Source organism: Taudactylus pleione, unplaced genomic scaffold (assembly GCF_031769625.1).
Source record: "Taudactylus pleione unplaced genomic scaffold, aTauple2 ptg000089l, whole genome shotgun sequence".
NCBI lineage: Eukaryota > Metazoa > Chordata > Amphibia > Anura > Myobatrachidae > Taudactylus > Taudactylus pleione.
Genome location: NW_028284491.1, coordinates 8,773,649 through 8,798,437, shown reverse-complemented (window position 1 = coordinate 8,798,437; position 24,789 = coordinate 8,773,649). Strand labels below are relative to the sequence as shown.

Below are 24,789 nucleotides of genomic sequence, written 5' to 3'. Positions count from 1 at the left end.
CAGAAATCCTCTAGTCGGGAGTTCACAGCACGGCCAATTGAATGGCCTTCGGGAACTCCTTACTGAAGCTGTTCAACATCAGACTGAACTGAATTGAATCGTCCCCAAAGATGTAGCAGATGTTACTGAATAACAAATACAAACAGAATATGTAGCCAGGAAGAATCAGCCAATATAAAAGGAGAATTCTACCTTTTTAAGAGCCATCTATTACAAGAGAAATCTACGCATATTTAAAATAGAATGTTAATTCGTACTCCATGCAATTAGCAGACTAGTAGATGTGAATAATATTGGATAAGAGGAAAGGGGTAAATATTAAATATTTAAACATCAGTTTTCGAGTACCAGTGTGAATAGATTTTGCTGTGGGACTAAAGTTGCATACACGTAAAGATTTTCTGTCCAACCATCCAACTAGTGGATTGGTTGGAATGAAAATCTGGTAAGATATGAAAGCAAATGACAATCAGCAATTTGCTCCCAAACGCCAGAAAATGGACAAAAACTGGTGTTTGAACAAATTGTTTAGATCAAACATTTAACAAACTTGTCTGACGACCATTTTCATCTGTTTTCTGGCATTTAGGAGCAAATTACTGATCATCATTTACTCCCATACGTTACCAGATTTTCATTCCAACCAATCAACAAGTTGGATGGTTGGACAGAAAATCTTTACGTGTGTATGCAGCTTTAGGCTGGGTACACACTTAACATATATCTGATCGACTGATCTGCAGATGGTGGTTGTTCAATACACTGAACCACCATCATCTGTCATCTGGCTGTGGGTCCCGCTAGCCGAGGGTTGTGCTGCGACCCCTTCCCCAGGGCCTCTGCTGCAAGTGTATGAACGGACGGCTGACCGTCCGTACACTCACATCACGATGGACAGATATCTGCCATTGTCTGTACAGCACAGCCGACACGATAGGTCTGTGAATGATACTGGTACACGGTCACACAATATATTGGCCGTTCGATTGATCGCCCAATATATAGGAAACCAATGTTCACTGGAAACCAGTGAAAGCAAAAATTAATTGAAGTGAGCAGATGGACCAATTGGGACATGGACACTTCTGTGGAAGAAAAACCTAGATTTTATAGCATATTAAAAGTAATGATTAAGAAAGCGGTTGTCATTTATCCAACACCATCCCAAGCCTCAGGGTGCAGAAAGAATTGTCTGAACCCGTGGATACAAAGTATACTAGGAGCTAAGCAACATTTTATCTTACAGTATTGTACTGCACCCAAGAGATAGTGCCCTGCCCAGACAATCACAGCTACCAGAAACTTCTGTGAAAACCTAACATACATAAAAGGATAACTCCACCCAAAACTGAATATTCAGTTTTGGTAGAGTTCCATGTTCATAAAAAGACATGGCTGAAAAGCACAGCGACTTAAAGACAAATTATTATTATTATTTTTTATTTTTTTTTAGAGATGTCAGACCCATTTACCGCTTCATACAAGAATGAATTTAGTCAATATAGGAGACATGTTTGGCTCTTAAATATTAAGCCCAAAAAGGGGGGAATTTAATTGTTTTTTCTGGGGCACTGTATGTAATGGGCACTCGACGAAGCCATTGTGCTGACATTTCTGCCTGCAACTTCACGAGGTGTTGGGCAGAAATGTGTGAAAAGTCTGGTTTGGAAGCCCTAAGACTTTAGATGGGTTTAGCTGCTCTATGCAGCTGAAGCCGATGGTTTTGGCCGGGACAAGCGCAATAATTAATTGACGCACAAAACAATCAAATTGCTCTTTCAGGCGCCCATTGATTATCGCCACCCATAAAACAATTGCATTGCCCCAAGAGTTATGGGGCCTATCCATTACCCGACTGAGAACAATCTGACCAAAACCAGGAGGCTTTGGTCACATTGTTCACAAAGTCAGGTAAGGGATAGCCAGCAAGGACCAGTGATGCGCGTGCACGCTGGGTCCTTGCCGACCCCGACTGTCTACAGAACATACCCATTAACCTAACGACGCTCGTCAGGTTTGGCATACTCAGAGATAGGAGGTCGGGCTCCTCACTGAATGACGTTCAGTGAACGCTGTTCAGTCCGGGCACCGCACCTCGGCGACCTGAACGCTAGACGTTCAGGTCGCCTAATGGATAGGGGCCTTTACACTGCACAGCGATGCATTTTTAGTTGGTTGAAATATCACCAAACACTGCACTCTATTACCAGGTGCCCAAGGGGCTTTGCAATTCCTTCCACGGAAAAACTGGGGCTCCATAAACCTGAGGAGGGAGAGTGGGCAGACGATTTAGAAGCTGCAACATCACACATTGTGACTTCTGATATGTCACACCTACCCATTACCTATTTTAAATCAATATACTTAAATGCTCTGCCACTCAGGTAACAATGCAGCTTTAATGCCTCTCATGAACGGGTGAATACTCTCTATAGGGGTCAGCTTAATTTGGAGCGATGCATGGTAGATGTGCAGTGCAACGGTACTCTTAACTCATGGCTGCACTTTAATACTAAACCCTATGGGACTGAACTAAAATGCACAACACAGAGGAGATTTAAGGTGCCATTGCTGACATACAATCATAACAGCACACCATCCATGCATCGCTCCTGATTGAATAGACCCTGTAGCTTTTAATATGATGAGCGATTAATTGCTCAATCATATCTTATGGTGATTATTACAGGAAATGCTCACTGAAAGAGCACCAGAATAAGGTTTTACCACTCTGAGCGATTCTCAGGCGGTCAGTTGCATAGAGGGCGAGTCAATAGAATAAATATTTTTAAAAATGATTATTAATACTCCAAAACAATACAATTATTTTTCTAAAACCACAGTGTATAATCACACACCCCCATTCCACAGGTCACCCAATGCATTACTATTATTTGCACCAATGTGTACAAGCTCTCCAAAAACTAAGCAACATATTTTATATTATAGAAAGCAGTATCTACAAACGCTGGTTTCCCAAATACGACAACAGCAACAGAAATAAAATTAGTGTGTAATGTATATGCAATACAAAGATAAAGAGTCACTAACAAAACTATGTCCAGGCTCTACAACGCTACATAACAATTTATTCACTATGTCAATACCAGAATGTTATGTCATATGACATCTGACCATTATGGCAACGTCAGCATGTACTGTACTTTGTCAACATACATTCCGTGTCAACATTATGTAGTTGACATTGGCACCGCCAACTTAACACATGTATCCTATCCAGGAATAGGGGGAAGAGATGTACGCAGGACATTACAAATGCAGTCACCGCACTTACTAGTGACATTACAGACACCTAGCACCATGCAGCTGGACTGACTGAGCAATTATACAGCAGGGGCAGAGGGACAGGTCTGAGGCAAGGACACAAGCAGGCAGGTGATGTGCACGTGTAGTAAGTAATACCCGCCTAGTGCATGCCATGGATACAGAATGCGGGGTAATAATGCCGCCATGGCCGTGTATGTGCCATATGTGACCCTCACAGAGAGCTGCTGACGTGTCCTCCCCACGTCCAGTCACTTATGCTCCCAGCAGGGGCGGGTTCCGAGCTCAGGGCCTGGCTGTATCGGGCCTGTACCGCCATTACCTCCCAGCCAGGGAACGGAGGATTACCACCCCCTCCCCCCCAGGACCAGCGCCCGCCCGGGCCACGTGTTCACGCCCACCGCCCGGTTCGGGGGGACAGAAGCCAGGGCGCAGCCGGCGGCTCACACACCGGGAAAGATGGGGGGGGGGGGGGGACACGTGTACTGCGCGGTGGCACCTTTGGGGTTCGCGGCACTGATACCGTGCACCGACCAGCTGTCTTGCCGGATTGTGTATCCGCAGCAGCTGGTGCCTGCACGGGCAGACCGGCCTCAATCACAGTGCCCGCCCGTACCCCGGAGCGATCACCGCACACAGACAGGGTGCGGCCTGGGCCACCCCGAGGATTATACAGCAGCGTATTGCCGCGCACTGCGCCTACACCGCTCGCAGTACAGCAGGGAGGACACGGGGCGGTGCAGCTCGGCCTGGTCATCGTGCACGGGGAATATAAAGGCTGTCCCCCGCCTCCGTGCCCGGTACCGGGAGCGGCCCCTGCGCCTCTCACACACTCACCTGAGGCTGCCATGTTGGGCCGAGTGTGAAAGAACGCGAAGACCCGGATGAGACGATCACGTGTGCGCGGCGCCTCGTCTTTCCAGCAAAGGAAAGCGAGTCGGCTTGTGACGTGATCACGCAATGGACGCGCGATTCTTACGGCGCCATCTTTGTAGAGGGAATCATCTGCTATTGCTATAGTATAGTTTTCAAACCTGTTCATGGTAGCTCATGCGTAAATACCGATCTTTTATTATCATTTATAGGATTACTGTGCTTGTGACTGTGGGCTCTATTTATTAACATTATTTTTACTAAAATAAAGTGAAAAAGGGTGTTTTCACACCCTTTTCACATTATTTTAGTTTCACCTGTATTTATTACAGGGCAATTGGAGTAGAATTAGTAAAATTCTACTCCAACCCCCAGTATCACTTATTTTTAGTAAAGCAGATCGCATTTCCCATAATTGTAATGGGAAATGTGATCTGTGTGCAAGTTACTAAAAATAAATTGTAAAAAAATACAGAGGGAAGCCCTGTGATAATAACGCCACCTGGAGGTGGCGTTATCCAGGGTCTCCCCCGGTTACCGGGCTCCCACTCTGCTCTAACGGGGAGAGCAGAGGCGGGAGCCGGTACCAGTAATCAGCTATGTGGTCTAAAGAGACCGCAAGCTGATTGCTGTAAAAAAAAGAAAAAAAAAATTAAACATTTTTTTTTTCACTTACCTGAATCCAGGGACCGGTGATCGGGGCTCCGGTGATGGCTCCTCTCCGGTCAGCTGGTCTCCCACAGTGCACTGGGGCCCGGTCATCAGGTGATCGGGCCCCAGTGCAGTATGGGAGATCACCTGATCGGGAAGCCCGGAGAAGACCACCGGAGGCCAGGAGGATGCAGGTAAGTGTAATGAAGGGAGGGGGGGTCGCGGGGGTCCGCGATCACGGGGGCGGGGCTTAGCGACGGGGGCGGGGCTTAGCGTCGGTGGGGGGGTAGTAGCGGTGGTCGGTCGGCGCATGCGCGTGCTCTTAGTCGCGGTATTTTTTCCGAAAATACCGCGACTAGAGTGCGGATGGGATCCGCAGGGACAGAGCTTTATCGCAAGCTCTGTCCCTGCAAGGGATTTATAGTAAATCCCTGTGATATTACCTGAATTCGCAATGCGAATTCACTCGGTAATATCACACTACAATCCGCATTCAATATGCGGATTGTAGTAAATAGAGCCCTGTAACATGTCACGCAGAATACTGTGTAAATCATAGGCAAATGCAGGGGGGGTTTCCGTCTGCCTGGAAACCCCCCTCCCCAGCCCACAACATGACCACAATAGAAATAGTAATGTAATAGACTTTTATTAGTGCTGCATGTTCTTCTCAGTATCACAAATGAAATAATTAGCACCACCTGTGGATCTTTTAAAATGTATCAGTCAGTAATAAAAAACCTGTGCACCAACTAGGAGATCTGGAAAACATTCACTGTTAGGGATGTGCTGCTATAGAGCCCAATATGTACATATACATACCCTCCAACTATACTGATATAGCCGGTACAGTACCGTTTTTTAAAGGTCTGTACCGGCAACAGAGGCTGTACCGTTTTGTACCGGTGGGATACAATCTCCTGAATTCTTTAGCAGGGCTGCTGGGATACAGGACTCCCGCAGCGCTGCTGAGTGACAGGCGGCTCCGCTGCGTCCTCCCTGGTGGTCTGTAGTGCAGTCAGCACTGACGCTGACGTAATTATGCCAGCGCCGGTGATCAGAAGCCAGAGCCCAGCCAGTGACTGCTACCTCCAGCCCCCATGTACAGCCCTGTAGACACGCCCTTTAAATGTAACCACGCCCCCTTTTGATCGTGGTCACGCCCCTGTACCGGGTTTTCTCAATGAAATGTTGGAGGGTATGCATATATGTCCAGGGCATTGCTAGGTTCCTCTGCTACTCCCAGACTTGCTCCCATGCTCTGGAATGGTGCACACATCTAAAATAAAAATATTCAGCTCAGGCAGGATGGCCCTACTGCTGGATCTAATGGCTTACTGTGATCACTGGTCCTGTATATGCTGGAATTATGCAACACAATACACTTTGTATGACGCATATGTAAAGCTGGATAAGTGCTAATTATGCCCTCTTCATGGACTGGCCACACTCATTCTAAAATCAAGCATTTGGAAACCCCCCCTCTAGAAATCCTGCGTTTGCCACTGTAAATAGACACTGCAGCACAACATCCATTGTCATGTCATAGTTACCGACTTTCATTCTAATGTAATATTTAATAGATATTAATACATACTCACGTTCAATAAATATTAACATACTAGCAGCAGCTTGGAATATTTTTTATTTTGGGCACTGATTTTTTTGATGTGTGTTCCTATAATCTCTCTCTCTCCTCTCAGTACCTGCTTCTACATTGACACTGCCTGTACTCGTCTGTATCAGGTCCTAGCAACAGCAATAGACCACGGCAGCAGCAAGCTTCTCGGGGGACAGCTCATAATCGGCGGTAATGAGCACTGTATATTAGCGGCGTGTGCTGCTGTTATGACAGCCCATAATCGGCGGTAATGAGCACTGTATATTTGCGGTGTGTGCTGCTGTTATGACATATATAAATTATAATATGTAAGGGTGGTTCAATAAGAAAGGTAACCAGACCTCCCACGTTTGTAATGTTCTCTATTTCATGCTTTTTTCCCGCCAGGCCAGAGCAGGTAGACCACTGCTTTTCCTCACAGCTTTTAGACTGCGCCTCATATCAGTCATACTGTCCCAACATCACTGTAAGATGGCGGGCTGGCGGAAACATGCTCAAACATTGCGTAGTGTGATCAGATTTCTGTGTCTAAAGGGCGCATCAGCTGAATGTCATCGCCAACTTGTCAAGGTGCATGGGAAAAATGCCATGTCACAGAAACAGGTTTAGGTTTGGTGCACCGCCTTTGATAATGGCAGGACAAGATGTTCAAGATGAGCAGCGATATGGCCGGCCAAGCACGTCCACCACAGGTGACAATTTGTGCCGCATTAAAGGTCTGATTCAGGGCAAACGCATGCGAGTTAGTGATATAGCTGACAATCTGAACATCTTAATGGTAACTGTGCACAACATCGTTCATGAGCAACTGGGATACAGGAAAAAGTGTTCGAGTTGGGTACCGAATCAACTCATAGAACTCACCGCACCGGGCTGAACTCAGAGCAATTGCGATTCAGCTACTGGTCCACTGCTACTCTCTCCCTCCCCTCCAGTGCTGTCTCCGTCGGGCGCAACGGGATATCCTCTGCTCCGGGGGCATTTCTCTCCCAGTGCCCTGTTTGTCTCCAGGGGTCCTCACTGGGCAGGTGCTGGTTGGGGCTGTCAAATACACTGCCGGGGATGTCCGCCGGTAGGTGGGCTTCTCCACAACACAGTCCAGTCGTCATCGGCATGTCTCCGGGATTCCCCCATTCTCCCATTCTGGCGGTCAGCTCCTGTTCCCGGGTCTCCTTCGGGTCCTCCTCTTGGGCAGGCAGCTCTCCAGTTCCGTTAAGCGGACACATGTTAAGCGGCAGTGGGTCTTGACTCCTCAGCAGCAGCGGGTCCTAAGGGGGGTCTTCTCTCTGCAACAGGCACACATCTTCGGCTATCAGGCTGCGGGTAATGGCACTCTGGGTCCATCACAGCACCCTTATTTCCAGCGGTGGGTCCCTCGTTGATCTGACCATACTCCGGTCTCCCTTCTTCACAGCGGGGTAGCAGCAGCCTCTTGCTCCTCCGGGTGCCGGCTTCCCCCTTCCACTTGTGCAAAAACATATATATACTGGCCAGCCTCTTTAGGCAACTAACCGCAGCGGCACTCCAGTGACAGCGCTGCGGCACCCCAGGGTGCCACGGCGCACAGTTTGGGTACCACTGTATTAAGGGCTTCTACTGTTCGCCAGTCATAGCTTAACTGTGTAAATGCTTTCTACTGCTTCCCATTATAGCTCCGGTAATATATTCTTGGTATATTGCTATAGTAACATTTTCTATCACTATCGCTTCTCTGCCACTTGGCTAAGATAAGTGTAGATGGTTATGTACACAGTGAAACTTTAAGGTGACCCCAGTAGGTGGTAGGTTTCACCTGGCCCTCTGGACAAGAGGACAGCCACCTGAAGCCTGATATGCTATGTGCCCCTGGTGCTTTCTGGAGCTGGGGTGCCCGAAAATTCACTGGTGATTGTGTCCCACCTTCGCACTTAGGGCCTGATTCAGCATGGATCGCAATTGCGATAGCAGCTTCGGAGATGAGCCGGAAGACCTTTGCCTCTTGAGTGGCCCTTTAACTCTGTAGGTCGGAAAAACCCAGATTAGTATGATAAGCAGCGATGGAAAATCTTTGATATTGTAGTGTAAAAGAAAACAGGGGCCAATGTGTTTATTTTTGCAGGGCTAGTTACCCTAAGTATAGATTGATTCCTTATTATAGTTGCCTACTTTGGGAGACTTCTGTATTGGGGTGTGACTACTTGCACTACACAAGAGCAGGTATATTTCCCTCATGGTGGGTGGAGACATTTTGTGTTGATGCAAACTAGAGGACCAAGGCCCTGATTCAGAGCCGCTCGCAAGCGGCCCGATGTTTATGAACTGCGCATGCGCAGCGTCTGGCGTGCGCGAGCGAATGAAGTTCAGTCGCTACGGGGCTCGCAACAAGACGGGGCGGCTGTCGATGGTGAGTGACAGCTCGCCCCGTTTTGTGGGCGGGTAGAGGGGGTGGCTGGACAAACGCAGGCGTTCCCTTAGGAACGCCTGGCGTTTGTAGGGAGGTATTACTGACATCACTGCTGATGTCAGTAGTGGACTTCCTGCTCTATTAGAGCAGAAAGTCCACTCGGCCTTACGACAGCCTAGACCCTACCGTAGGCTCTTGTCGCAAGGCCGATGGTCACGATTATTGCGATGGTCTCCTGGCCGCTCGCACAAGCTGTGGGTGGTCTCCCACAGCTTTGCGAGCGGCCGGAGATAAAAAAAAAACGCCCACAATCCCAGCGAGCGGCCAGCGGCTGCGAGCGGGTCTGAATCAGGGCCCAAGTCACAGCCACCTGATTGAGCACAGAGCGGGCAGAAGGCTTGAAACAGCGACATCATACACATTGCTCCAATTTAGTGATGAAATGATTTAATAAAGTCATGCCCACCTGTTTTTCTACCTCTCTTGGAGCACAGATATCAAAATAGGCATGTGTGTGCAATATGACAATCAGATTGGTAATTAATTAAACATGGTTATCAGGGGCAGTTTGCTGCTGCTGAACTGGTGCATCTGACCGGGTTGGGTTACGGGATGCCGGCACTCGGGATCCCAGCTATCAGAATTCTGATGCCAGCATCCCGACAGGGTTAAGATATGTGGGGTAAGTATCCTAACCCTACCCCTAACTCTCCCTCCCCGCACCCTAAACCTAACCTCCCCCCTAGTGCCTGTGCCTAAACCTAACCCTCCCTCTAGTGCCTAACCCCACTACTTATCGTCGGGATGCTGGTGTCGGGATTCTGACTGGTGTCGGGAATCCAGCGCCGACATCGCGACAACCGATATTTCAACTGCATTCCCATCTGACCATGTAACAAGCAATGCTGTCTCAGCAGCGCACTACAACCCCTATCTAGCATTAATCCTCAGAAAAACATTTATTTTTGCACTTTAAATTGTCCTTTTCTACGAATTCCATCTTACAATGTCTGGAAATAGAAAATATGGGAACAATTTCTTCCAAAAGGCAGAAAGAGGAATTTTATTTTGCAGTGAGAAATACTGGAAATTGGGAGAAATCTCCAAACCCTGTCATACACTGCGACAGATGCAATTAAGCCAGTGCTTCTGTCAGCCTCTCTGAGCTGCACACATTGGGGCAGAGTCGGAGTCGGAGAGAAAGTGGCTGTATTTGTGGGAAGCTCCAGAAGCCAGATTCACAACCTTATGCTAATACAAGTTTCCACAGGGATAATGCGAGGATCCGTATGGCTTCAAATGGGAAGATGCACCACCCACTGTTTTTCCGTCCATAGCCACAAACATCATCATTAGTATCAGCATTTGCACCTTACCCATGCTGGGTCGAGAGGCAACAGAAACAGGCTTCCCCGTATGCACACCTCAGAGGTGCGGAAGTATATAGATGTGTCCTTTCTCATCTAGCCTCAATACGCCACGCAGCGTGGTATGCCTTGCCTGAGCGAGCTTCCAGGTCCCGTGCAAATCTCCTAGTGTGTGACTAGGATGCACCAGGAGGCTCCGTCGTGCGCATGCGCGAGACCCGGATAGCGACGGGCAATGCGTTGCTCCGGGTCTCGCACCAAAGGGGGCGTGCTGTCGATGTTGAGTGACAGCACGCCCCTTTGGTGGGCGGGCCGGGGGGGGTGGCTGTCCAGACGGAGGCGTTCCCATGAGAATACCTACCGTTTGGGGGCGGCCCCACTGACATCACAAGTGATGTAAGTGGGAGAGCTTTCGGCTATGTTTGAGCCGAAAGCTCTCTGGGGCTTGCGGCCACGAGACCCTACTACAAGGGTCTCGTCGCAAGCCCGATGGTCGCGATGGTCTTGACCATCGCAACCATCATCCTGGCCGCTCGCATTAGCTGTGGGTGGCAACCCACAGCAATGCGAGCGGCCATGAGGCCGCTCCATAAAAAAAAAAAAAAGACGCCCTGATTCAGAGCGAGCGCTCTGTCAGTGTCCGGCTCTGAATCAGGGCCTCAGTCGCACTCAAGTGTTGAATATCCTATTAATCAGCACAGTCCCATGGTGTGTCCTAGTCGCATTTTCAGCAAAACTAGATGCGAAAAAGACACCCGACACTAGCAGAGTCACACGGGACCAGGCGTGCCGATAGGGGCTGTTTGGCACGACTGCAGCACAGACGAATGAGGATACATCTGTAGCTGCATGCCCATGACACAGGAACAGTTCAGTGTGATTGCGTGGTTGCTGGCCAGAAATGCCATTTCATGCAAAGAGAGATCTAGCCAAGATCAGTCTGACTCAGAATCGCCCGGAGATACGCAAAAATGCGTAACATCGCTTCTACATTGTATGCTAAAATGTACTATTTGCGCCGTTCTAACTAAGGCGCTGCATCTGACTCAGAAGCAGGCTCATTGTGGATAATTAAGGGTGGGAAAACCTTGCTAGTTTATTTATTAGCAAATCTATTTTATTACCTTACTCGTTTTTGCGGCACTTCTATAATAGCGCACATTGGAACCTCACCGCTATATCGGCCTCTATGATACAATGACAAATATTTAAACTTGTCTCTACCACTGCGAGTGAGCTGAGGGCCTGATTTAGACAAGGGCCCTCATTCAGAGCCGTTCGCTATTTGTGGTCGCTCGTTTAAAAACAAGGGGTGGCTATTCAAATGATCCGTACGCACATTGTAGTCTGTTCACACCTCTAAGTCTGAACGAGCGAGCAAAACATACGCTCGTTTATTTGTTAAAAACGCCCCCTGGCCGCTCGCATCCTACGTCATGTCCGCTATTTATTAGATTAATCGAGTACATCGACCAGCGTATGAACTGCTCGCTATTCTTGTGGTTGGTGTTTGCTACCACAAATTTGCGAGCAGTTCTGGCTAAAAAATAACCCAGTGACGTGGTCACTGACGCTGCTGTTTTAAATATGCACACCCATAAAACGCCCGTTTTGACCTTTAAGCACGCCTGCGTTCGGATCTCCACTCCCCATTTTCAAGCACCTTCCCCTGTTACCACCCACATACGCCTCATTCTGTCACTCAAAATAGCAGGCACTCGCTATATTGCGTACCAACGATTTTCGGCCGCACTGACTGGTTCGCGCATGCGTACTAAAAATCGTACGCATGCGCAGATGTGCAAACATCGCTCGGAACGAGCGTACTGCCGCTAACGAGCGGCTCTGAATGAGGGCCAAGGATCGCTATTCTGCTAGAACGCATGCACCGCAGTTGCTAATATTAGCGGTGAAATGCAAATGTTTGCAATCACATTGCGATCATAGCTTACCATAAGGACGCCCACTTTCCCTTACACACATCTGTATACTTATATACTATATGTTACCGATATAGAAATTATCGGTAACATCGAGTAACATCGGACCCATACGCAGTTAAGACAGGTCAGACCTCACTCAGGAATTGCTAACATCAGCAAACGCTATGAGACCTCATACTGAATATGGTATTGCAGTGGATAATTTATGCACGACCCTGCAACGGCATTGCAACGCACTGGCACACCTGCGTTCGCCCGACCACTTGCCTGTCACCACCCACAAACGGCATTTCCTGTCAATTAATGTGCTCTGGGTCTGCGTAGCCTCTGAAAACGCGTATCCCAACGCAATTGCTAGATCGCGCACGCACACTGTGATGCATGCGCAATACGAATTAATTGACCGATTGCGTGCGTCTTTGCTACTGCGATCCTTGCTGAATCAGGCCCTCAGTCCATACATAGATCTTCCTTTGATCACTATAATAGTAAAACTCTAGTGCAAATCATGTATTATGATATCATGTGCCTACGTCGGTCTACGTTTGTGCAAATGTAAAATTTTGTAATAGTAAGTGCTATTTGTGAGTCGAGATGGGGGCCCAGATTTTTGTAAATAGCTGCATAAGAAGGTCTATCCTCGCACCCACATGCAGAAACAAGTGGTGGAGAGCAGGGCCATAACAAATCTCCGGAGCGCCCTTTGCCGCCCCCAACCCCTAAGGGCATGATGTCATGATGCACAGAGAGGGCGGAACCACCAGTCCCGGGAAGTGGAGCACTGCCCAGAGCGTTCCAGGCACCCTGCTAGCTAGTAGCAAGGGCCGTGGGGCAGCGAGATGCCACCCATAGAGCCCTGCGCTTGTGCGGCATCACCGCTCGCACACACCTAGTTACGGCCCTGGTGGAGACTCTCCACTGGATAGATTGTAATTAGAGCTACTTTCCAGCTTCCAGTGAGGGCTCACAGCATTGTAATACCTTGGTGTTTGCACTACCTATGAGGTGGCGGACATCAGGTCTGGTCCTATACTTTTAGTAGGTCTAATTTTGCACCTTCTATTTGCACTTTGTGGAGAAGAACACTGTGACCAATGTAATAAAAACCTTCACACACACAAATATTATACATAATCAGGACAGTCCTGATAACCTCTCACATGATTCATTTAATACATACTGTCGAACCTGGATAATTGGCTGAGACAAGATCAGCTTAAAATTAGATCGTAAAGACGCCATCTTGCGACTGGCCGCAAGACGCCATTTTAGAAAATGAGATCGCAAGACGCCATTTTGCGAATGGCCGCCCAAGCGCCATTTTAGGTAAACTCACACTTAAGTACATATGGCGACATTACTATTAGCATCATGCGATTGCATCTTTCACCATTCCTCATACACACATTAATACGCACTATTGCACCGTTAACTGGTCGCATATTAGCGAATGCATAAGATCCTGTATGAAAACGCTGTTTATTAGCTTCATGCGCACACATCTGCCCCAAGTTAACTAGCGTCTTTATATCAAACCCCAAATACTTACACAGTACATATTCACATAAAAGGTCTCATAAGCTTTAAAGTATAAGATTCAAGTTTGTTCATTTATTACAATTGCTGTGAAAAAAGGTTATTTGGTAGCTAAGGTTTAATACATGATAAGTAAGTCATGTTTGATATTATACTGATCGGCACTCTTTCAACAGCATTCTGGTATCGTCAGTGTGAAGATCGCAACATGCATTCTCAACTTATGGACCACAGAGACTTAAAGCACCGAAATGTACACTATATATGACCAACTGTTAGGATGTGCATGAGGCAGGAAACCAGAGACAACCAGTTGTTAGAGGCTGGACTGTGTCTATTTGAATCAACCTGTTAAATGCTCTATAACAGATGCATCCTCCTTGGGAACCAATGGCATCAGCGACAAGCCTCTCTATTGTGTTGTCTGCTTCTGTGAGAGTATAAACGTGTGTGTTGTGACCCCAGTCTGAGTCTTCTTGCTGAATGCTGATAGACGGGGGTTTCTTGCTGAAGCCTACATCTGGCCCAGAGCGCTGCGTATGTATAACTGTACTTGGGTCTGTATAATTCTTTGCGCTAAATTGTACTTAGATCATAGCGTGTAACTGACTGTACTTTTACTTGAAATATCACTTTGTGCTTTGGAACCACAGGTTCAAGGTCTGGAGTCTTTATTTACTATATGACTGCGTACGCAAAATAGCGTCATCCTTAGAGGTTTATAGGCAGGATATTAGAAGGTATAGGCAGGATATTAGAAGGTATAGAGAGGAGTGTATAGAGTTTCTAATTCAATATCCTTTATACTGTACATGAAGGTAAACCTAAGCAATATCTTAGAAGAAACCCCTAATGTTTAGCTGAATGAAGGGTATGATTGTAGAGTGGCAGAAGGTTGGACCTTGAAGTGGAGCTTCACTCTTTCCAGCATAAGCATTTTCAGGTGCAGCCCCAAAGTCAGGCACAGAGAGATTTTCCATTTTCGAGACACATGACAAAAGGTCACTCTAGGCGGACAAGTAGTTGCACTCAGGGGAGTCGTAACAATTTTATGTTGGGGGAGGGAGCCAGGGAATATAGTAGATATATAGATTCCCAAAAGCATTGTTGTTACTTGATATTGCATGAATACAGTAGAAATCGGGGTAGATTTCTATAAGTGATAAATATTACATAAGAATATTGACAAAGAACAAGACATGAAAATATCAGTACAGACTGAAGAGAGAATATTATCGATAATCTCCATCAGCTGAAACCAGAGATAAAGAATATTAAATGTGAGCATTGGTATAGATCATTGCATAATAATATGCATACAAGACATGAAACTAGAGCAGTAACGATAATGTACTACATAGAAGATAAGATATAAAAGGCAGAAAAATACAATATTGAAAAATAAGCATCAATGATCAAAAGAAATCCCAATATAATGGATGGTCACTCTACTCCAATTAGACCTCTTAACAGCCACAGTATAATTTCCCACAGGATGGGACTGTTAGACATATAATAATTATCCTACTAAATGTACAGCAAAATATACCCCAAACAGCTCAGCCTCCGATCTCCTTATCTCACAGGAGCACCTATGGACAAGATAAATCACAGTGTCATGCACACTCTCACGTGTTCATCATCATGTTTATGAATACAGTCTATTAAGGTTGCAAGCTTGTTCCGTCAGGGTACCTATTGTGTTGGCACTCATACAATAATGAATAGTAAAGACAGTGGCCCTGATTCAGAGCCGGACGCTCTGACAGAGCACTCGCTCTGAATCAGGGCCGTCCCTCTGGTTTTTTTGAGCGTCCTCCTGGCCACTCGCATAGCTGTGGGTGACCACCCACAGCTATAGTAAGCGGCCAGGAAGATGGTCGCGATGGTCAAGACCATCGCGACCATCGGGCTTGCGACGAGACCCTTGTGGTAGGGTCTCGTTGCCACAAGCCCTAGAGTGCTTTCGGCTCTACCAGAGTGGGGCTGGCCCCAGACGGTAGGCATTCCCATGGAATGCCTCCGTCTGGCCAGCCATGCCCCCAGCCCACCCACCAAAGGGGGCGTGCTGTCACTCAACATCGACAGCTCGCCCCCTCTGGTACGAGACCCGGAGCGACGGCTTGCCCGTCGCTATCCGGGTCTCGCGCATGAGCCGGCTCCGTCGTGCGCATGAGCACTGGGCCAACATCGACCTGCTTGCGAGCGCTTGCGAGCGGGTCTGAATCAGGCCCAGTCTTCCTTGAAGCAATGGGCCTGATTCCATGATGGACGCTAATACCGCAGCTGCTGCAAATTTGTACGCAGCAGCTGTGCGAAAATATACAAATGTCACAGCCATCGGGATTTGTATTTGGAACGCCCACCAGCGGTTTTGAAAATCCAAGCGACTGAGGGCCTGATTCAGCAAGGAACGCAATTCTGCGTATACGCACGCACCGCAGTTGCTAATATCTGCGGTGCTATTTAAATGTGTGCATTCACATTGCATACGCATCCTGACATAAGGACACCCACTTCCCCTTCCTCACATCATTATACTAGAGCAACATATCGAAACAATCAGTAACATCGGACCCATGCTCACAGTTAAGGAAGCCCAGACCTCACTCAAGAATTGCTTACTTTTGTGCACGTTATAAGTCCTCAGGCTAAGTTATGCACGCCCCTGCAACGGCATTGAGACGCACTAGCACTCCTGCGTTCGAAGAGAGGGCATTGCTCTCCTTCTATGGCTGGCTCAGGCCCCCACCGAGGCCCCCAGCCATACTCGGACATTAGTAATTAGCACCTGCTCCGCTGTATTGATTCCTAATAGTCGCTAGTCGCTATTTAGCGCTGCAAGTCGCTTAAGAAAGAATTGCTTTCCAGTCCAATCGTGTGGTTCCAAAACACAAAAAGTTATTTATGTAAAGAAAAAGTAACACAGTGGAAGATTTAACAATTAGGGCTCTATTTACTTCAAACCGCATTTGTAATGCAGATTGTAGTATGATATTATTGACTGAATTCGTACTGCAAATTCAGGCAATATCACAGGGATTTACTAGAGAAAGCTCTGTCCCTGCGAATCCCCTCCACACACTAGTCACGGTATTTTCGCAAAAAATACAGTGACAAAGTGTCTGTGCATGCACCAACCAGCCGCCGCTGCTACCCCCCGGTAAGCCCCTCCCCCCGAGATCGCGGACCCCCCTCGACACCCCCTCCCTTAATAGCACTTACCTGCAGTCATCGTGCTCCGGTGATGTCTTCCATCAGCTGATATCCCATACTGCACTGGGACCCGATCACCTGATGACCGGGCCGCAGTGCACCATGGGAGACCAGCTGACCAGAGGTAGAACATCACAGGAGCCCCGACCACTGGTCCCTGGAGTCAGGTAAGTCAATTTTTTTTTTAGCAGAGATCAGCTTGAGGGCTCTGCTCTGCCTTTTAGAGCAGAGCAGGAGCCCGGTAACCGGGGGAGACCCTGGATAATGCCACCTCCAGGTGGCGTTATTATTACAGGGCTTTCCCTGGTATTTTTTTACAATTTATTTTTAGTAACTTTGGTCGGATCACATTTCCCATTACAATTATGGGAAATGCGATCTGCTTACTAAAAATAAGTGATACTTAGGGGTTGGAGTAGAATTTTATGAATTCTACTGCAATTGCCCTGTAATAACTATAGGTGATACTAAAATAATGTAAAAAGGGTGTGGAAACACCCTTTTTTAACTTTATTTTAGTAAAAATAATGTTAATAAATAGAGCCCTTGGAGTCAAAAGCAATCAATAATAGCACAAGCCGATACATACGCATGCGCACTGGTCCCAGTATACAGTCATCAATCCAGAAGTCTGTGATCATCAAAGAGGATGTCTGAACACTGGGATCGGGACACAGCCTATATACCTTACAGAGTTCAGAGTTAACAAAAGGACTAGTTGACGAGTTTCCATTGTTTCTTGCTTCTAGATAATCTGGTCATTGGTCGGTTCATACGGTGTCATCAGAGGTATGGCTCAGTTCTCCAACAGCTTCTTTGTGTAGTTTCCCTCCGAAGAACTAGTTTAACTAGCTACAAACACTGCATACAGAGAATAGCATTCTAACCAATAACTCCCTATAATCCATAACTAGCGAACGCAAGATGCGAATCCTTCGCCGATAAAAACGGATGTCTGCAAATAACAGGGATTTAGTATGATACCAAACATGACATGTCCACTATGTTCTAAACCTTAGATCTCACTTAAGTACATATTACATCATAATTATTTATTAAAAATACCTTTAATAACTCTGATTATTAACTTATAGTGTGTGGGAACCATTTTATACATATGCGTTTGCATATGTGCGTCCGTGTATTGAAATAGGAAGTATGTATGTATGTGAATACGCATGTGAGCGTCTAGTGTACGCATGTGGATACACATACGAGCGTCTCTGTGTATGCATATAAGTTTATGTGTGTGTGTTATGCACATCAGTATGTGTGTGGTGGATTCGCATTTGTGCGCATCAGATTGCGCCGACACAAAGTAGTGTCGTGGTTTACTCAACATCAGACTATAGACGACCAGATCGTCAGATATTAATTGCAAGTGATCATATCCAATTATCTGACTTCAACAACTGTCTCAGTGCCATAAGCTTAAGGGATCTATTCTAATACCTTATACATGGATTACACTTTCATTAATCTGTGTGGTATACTTGAATGGTCTATATCTGCATAAGATCTGTCCAAATCACAGCTGTGTAACCACTATTGGTACAAGACATAGTTGCAGGCATCCTGATTGCCCCTGTTTTTGTGCCCATTAAGCAGTGCCCCCTGTGTTTGTTTTCCTTATGCAGTGCCCCCTGTAGTTGTGCCTCTTATGCAGTGCCCCCTGTAGTTGTGCCTCTTATGCAGTGCCCCCTGTAGTTGTGCCTCTTATGCAGTGCCCCCTGTATTTGTGCCTCTTATGCAGTGCCCCCTGTAGTTGTGCCTCTTATGCAGTGCCCCCTGTATTTGTGCCTCTTATGCAGTGCCCCCTGTATTTGTGCCCCTTATGCAGTGCCCCCTGTATTTGTGCCCCTTATGCGGTACCCCCTGTAGTTGTGCCTCTTATGCAGTGCCCCCTGTAGTTGTGCCCCTTATGCAGTACCCCCTGTAGTTGTGCCTCTTATGCAGTGCCCCCTGTAGTTGTGCCCCTTATGCAGTACCCCCTATAGTTGTGCCTCTTATGCAGTGCCCCCTGCCCAGTACTTACCTGATCGCTCTGGCTCCCGCTCCCGCTGCCTGGATCTAACTAGATCCAGCACTGTATCACTGGGAACGCTGGCCTCTGAAGCGATGAGAGGCTTCATTAGCCTCTGACCACTTCAGAGGCCAGCGATCACAGTTACAGTGGGGGGAGCCGCAACTCAAAACCTAATGAGTGCCGCAGGTTGGCCACACCTGCCTTATTGCAACAGCACATAGGGCCTAATTCATTACGGATCGCTATTGATTGTATTGATTACTCACGCAGGTCTGCTGCAAAAATATGCTAATGTCTGCCACCGCTCAGCCAGCATAGAGACGCCCACTTCCACTTTCTCACAACCGTAATACCTTGCAGTCCTGCATTAACATTGGTAACATCGAGTAACATCGGCCCTCACGCAGAATTACAGCAGGTCTGACCTGTCTCAGAAATTGCAAGTCTTGTCGCTTGCCGTAGCAGTGGCTAATTTATGCACTCCCATGCAATGGTGTTCAAACAGACAGGCACGCCTGCGTTATGCAACCACTCCCCCGTTACCACCCCCAAACGGTGACGTCCCATCACTCACTCTGCGATGGGTTCCTTCTGTGTGCGTAATTACAGTGCGATTGCAATACTATCCCGTGCCATCGGCCACTCTGCGTATGTGGTTGCAATTGCGATCCATGCTGAATCAGGCGCATAGTCACTTGTTAAAAGCCTTAGTAGAAGCAGTGGCGTAAGTTCATCGCAGATGCCCGGAGGCAAGTTATAATTTGTTATGTTATAATTTGGTGCCCCCCATCACAGCTGCTGACACTGTAATGTAGCATTTCGCATGCAGATACACCCGCCAGGGAGGAGTGGGACAGACATTTGTGGGTGAGGGGGGCGGCGGACGTGTCACACTGAAAAAAGAAGCTGCTGAGGAGCAGCGACACCAATGAGCAGGGACAAGCTATAGATAGACGGAGGCGGCAGCTGATGCTCTGACACGGAGCTCTCCACTAGTGTGTGGTGGCTTCTCAGGTGCCGGGAAGAGGTGCCGTGTATTGGGCGGCCGTGACGGTACACTCCGGGTACATAGTTAAAGCCCTAAGTGGGGTGAATATATAGTGGACAATGGAGGAGGTGCCCCTTCAGTGCTGGAGCCCGGTGGAAGGTGCCTGCATTGTCTCCCATAGTTCTGCCCCTGAGTAGAAGCCTTACTGTAATAGTACAAAGACACTTATTAGAAGCTGTTTTGCAGCAGACATATAGGAGACAATGTAGCATTTTTCAAAAAAACCTTTACACTTGCAATCATTGTAGAACTGAAAGAAAGAATGTATCTTTAAAAGGGGTTGGGTGCGGGATCCCGGCGGTCAGGATGCTGGCGATCAGAATACCGACAGCAGGATCCCGACAGTCAGAATCCCAACCCAATTAGGTAACTGTCCTAACTCTGACCCCAAACCTCCCCCCTAACCCACCTTTCCCAAAGCCTAACCCTCCCCCCTGCAGCCTAACCCAAACCCCTTCTGCAGCCTAAACCTAATTCTCCCCCAAGTACCTAACCCTAACCCCTAATCCTAAACCGAACCCTCCCCCTAACCCTAATACTTACCGTCGGGATGCCGGTGGTCGGGATCTAGCGCTGGGTTTCTGAATGCTGGAATTGCGACCTCCAGGATGCCGGCGCTTGTAAAGTATTAGGTGCCTATTTATTATTTCCCCTGCAAATAACACTTCACACTTCATTGCTTAGCTCTGATTTATCAGATATTGCTTTCCCAGAGAGCACATCTGAATACAGGCTGTACCCAGGAAGCACTTACTCAGTGCAATGTCTTTCAATGCTAACAGAATGTAGTGACAAAAAAATCACTTCCTGATTGGTAAAACGAATTTATAGCAGGAGCTTTATTAACAAGCAAGCAGTGGCATATTTATAATGCAACCATTGACTATACTTACATAGGATGTACCAAGAGCACTTACAACACCTGTAAACAATCTATATTCAGCTTGCCAAATATGGCCTCAGTGTGAAGCTGCCCAAGTGTCACCAGATAAAGCGAAATCCAATACCAAGGATACGTTGTCAGTTTTGAGGGAGTGGTGTCTGACACTGAAAAAGTTAGGGCAGCAACGTACTGGCCCATTCCAAAAACCATATAGAATGTCCCAAGTTTTCTTGGGTTCGTCGGATTATTAGATCTGTAAGAGATGGCTGTGCTGCTAGGTGAATTGTTATGAGTGGAACCTGGAGAAGTCAGCACAATAACACCATAGTGCAATTGACTGGTCAGCAGCAAGAAGTATTCGATGAGCTCAAAGCACTTCTTACCAATGCTCTCCTGTTAGTCTGTCCAATGGGAAGCCCTTCCACTCATACTCTGATTACTCTGATTCCAGTACAAAAAGCTTAGCTGTTGTGCTATCCCAGGTTCAAGATGGGAAGCTTAAGATTGCATAAGTCTGCTGTTGCATAGATTAAAGGTGTTAGTGGTGTCCAGAAAAATGCTGGATAAGACACAGAGGCAGAAATCTGACCCAGAGCTTGTCAAGTTACTGCGACAGAGAAAGAAGCTGACTGATTAGCTGGGACTAATAGTCTGAAGTATCATGGACCAGGGAACTCACTGTCAGAGCACACAGATTCTAGTGCCATGACAGGAGGCTAAATTACTATTACACGCAATTTTCAAACGAGAATTCTTTTGGGCAGGAATGCATGGAGATATATCGAAAACTGGTGCAGGGACTGTCTCATCTGTGTCATGATACAGAATGCTCAGCCTGGCCAGAAAGGGCCTTTTTACCCAATTTGTGGTCATCCATTGCTTGCAGCATTGGGTTATGTCAATATGAAAAGCAGCCAAATCGGGTACCAATTCACCTTGACCATAGTAGATCACTTCTCCAAATTTACACTGGTTGTACCTGTGACAGACTTAACCGCCCGAACAACAGCAGAAGTGTTTGGAAGAACTTTATGAGACCATATGGTTACCTCAAATAAATACTCACAGATCAGGATCTCAAGTCACAATTAGCTACAGATGTATGGCTGTAAAAAAATGAGAACTAATATTTCCCATCCTCAGTGTAATGGACACTGTGAAAGAATGAACCAAATAATCAGGAATTGCTAAAAGTCCAGAGTTACCACACCTGTTGCCTGTGTTGGTCTACCTGTATTATAGTAATACTAATAATAATAATAATAATAATAATAATAATAATAATAATAATATCTTGCTGTGGGGAAAGAGGCAGATGTGGGTGGGGCCTATTTAAAGTTAGGAGCAAATCTAAAGAAGCAACAATTTGCACCTTGAAATGCTGCACTGCAGATGGGGCAGCTTTAAAATATGCAGAGAGATTTAGAAGTTGGAACTGGTGAGTCCTAGCAGCATTCTAAATTCAGTGTAAGATCAAAGCTGACCAGTATTTTGTCCACTACTTACAATTGCAGCTAATGTTTTTCCTGCATGCAAAACAAATAGCACCGTTTGCATTGCAAAATGGTTTGTTTCAGGAGCAAATTGCTCCTTTTTTATTCACTCCTAATTGTAAATCAGGCCCTGTGTGTTTAGGGTGGAACAATTGTTGGATTGAGGGCCTGATTCAGCAATGCATGTTAGTGCACTGCTGAACGCAGATTCCTGATGTTCGGGAATCTGTGCAGGTGCATGACCCGTTCTGCGCTTGTGCAGAATGGGTATGCGATCCTTCTCGCAGACTCTCAGTGATTGTGGGCGAGGTGGGGGCGGTGATGGCCTCCGTTTCCTGAAACGGAGACGTGTCGCCACCATTGGGAGGGGGAGGGAAGAGGCCAGAATCTCCATCGGCTGACGGAGGTTTCCTGGCCTCTTCCTCTCAACTGCGCCGGCCGGCTGTGTGACCCATAGGTCACCGTAGCCGGCTGTTGTTATGCAGATTATCCAATGCTGCGTTGGACAACGCAGATCGGATAAGTAATGCACAGGAGGCGTGATGGCTCCAGTGCATTACCATATTTGCAAGGATCGCAATTGCAAAACTGCCAGCGTGCAGCTTTGCAATTGCGATCCTTGCTGAATCAGGCCCTGATAACTAATGTACAGTAGGCATCACTGTCAAAGGTGTTGGATTTCACCAGTGAATATTGAATAAAACGGAGAAAAGTACAGTATGCCCTCTAGTGGTTGAAAGTAAATAAACACAAAAAAAGTGAGAGCTGATCATTATGCCAGGTAACATAAGAATCATAAGATACTGTAAATATATATATTTCTATCAAAATACATAAATCTTGAATAAAACTAAATAAATCATTATGCAACTTTATTAATGTTTTACAATTAAAAGAAAATTTAGCTAAGCAAATAAGCAAACAATAAGTAGCATAATTATCTGAAAATTAATGATAGTAAAGATACCAATTGTTTATAGCATACTTGGAAATAACATTGTCAGTAGGAATACATGGTCTCACATCTACCTGGATTCACATGGGGTCACATGGGTTTCATCTAGCAAAGTCGGCTAATTATCGGGAATCTGCGCCTGCACAGGGCCATAGGCGAAATTGGGGGGTGGTCCGGGGGTGCACAGGACCACCCATTAGCCAAGTTTGCCGAACCAGCGCTGCCCGCACACCTCCACCCAGGGCAGTGGCCCTGCACTCTCCCACACCCGCTGCCACAATCGATCAGGCAGCTCTAGGCTACAGCTTCTGCGCAATGCGCATGCACCGAAGGTTACCTTTAAAAAAAAAAATGGCCACTGGGGGAGCTGCTGCACATGCCCAGCAGCAGCTCTTCCCACAAGCAGCGGCGCAGACAGAGTAGAGGACGGAGCAGGTAAGTGCTAGCAGTGGCGGCGACTGCAGGGGGCTGGGAGGGAGGGGTTGGGGCTGACTGCACAGGGGGCTGAGGTGGGGGGAGCTGACTGCACAGAAGGCTGGGGGGGATTGGAGCTGACTGCACAGGGGGCTGGGAGGGGGAAGGTTGAGCTGACTGCACAGGGGGTAGGGAGGGATTGGAGCTGACTGCGCAAGGGGCTGGGGGGATTGGAGCTGACTGCACAGGGGGCTGGGAGGGGGAAGGTTGAGCTGACTGCACAGGGCAGGGTGGGATTGGAGCTGACTGCGCAGGGGGCTGGGGGGAGGTTGGAGCTGACTGCACAGGGGGCTGGGGGGAGGGTGAAGCTGACTGCACAGGGGATTGGATTGGAGCTGACTGCACGGGGGCTGGGGGGGATTGAAGCTGACTGCACAGGGGACTGGTGGGGGTTAGAGCTGACTGCACAGGGGCTGGGGGGGAAGGTTGGAGCTGACTGCACAGGGCTGGGTGACATGGGCTGGGGAATGATGCTGACGCACACAGGGGCTGGGGGAATGGGGCAGAGAGATGCACTGGGGCAGAGAGATGTACACTGGGGTCGGGGGGAATGGGGCTGAGAGATGTACACTGGGGCCAGGGGAATGGGGCTGAGAGACGCACACTGGGGCCGGGGGAATGGGGCTGAGAGACGCACACTGGGGCCGGGGGAATGGGGCTGAGAGACGCACACTGGGGCCGGGGGAATGGGGCTGAGAGCCACAGGTGGGCCTGAGGATGGAAAGATGCAGGGAGTCCTGGGGATGGAGAGGCCCAGGGGGTCCTGGGGATGGAGAGGTCCAGGAGCTCCTGGGGATGGAGAGGCCCAGGGGGTCCTAGTGAGAGACAAGGGGGACTGGAGATGGAGAGACATGGAGGCCTGGAGATAAAGAGACACAGAGAGCCTGGAGAACCACAGGGGGGCCTGGGGATGGAGACATTGGGGGGTCTGGAGTAACACAGGGGAGCCTGGAGAGACACAGAAGTTTGATCAGGGAAATTCACATTTTTCCTGCACAAAAAAATTCTGTTACCACAGTATATATTTTCTCGTTA

At 47.6% G+C, this 24,789-nt stretch overlaps 1 protein-coding gene across 4 annotated transcripts in view; it reads right to left on the bottom strand.

Annotated features, from left to right (window-relative positions):
• EIF4B (eukaryotic translation initiation factor 4B) overlaps window positions 1–4,223 on the bottom strand; it is a 35,402-nt gene extending 31,179 nt beyond the window's left edge. For all 4 annotated transcript variants that reach the window (XM_088469147.1, XM_088469149.1, XM_088469150.1 and 1 more), the window contains exon 1: window positions 4,123–4,223. In XM_088469147.1, the coding sequence (XP_088325273.1) occupies window positions 4,123–4,135 (13 nt within the window). In that variant the 5' untranslated portion in view covers window positions 4,136–4,223. The remainder of the gene's footprint in view (window positions 1–4,122) is intronic.
• Between the last annotated feature and the right edge of the window lie 20,566 nt (window positions 4,224–24,789).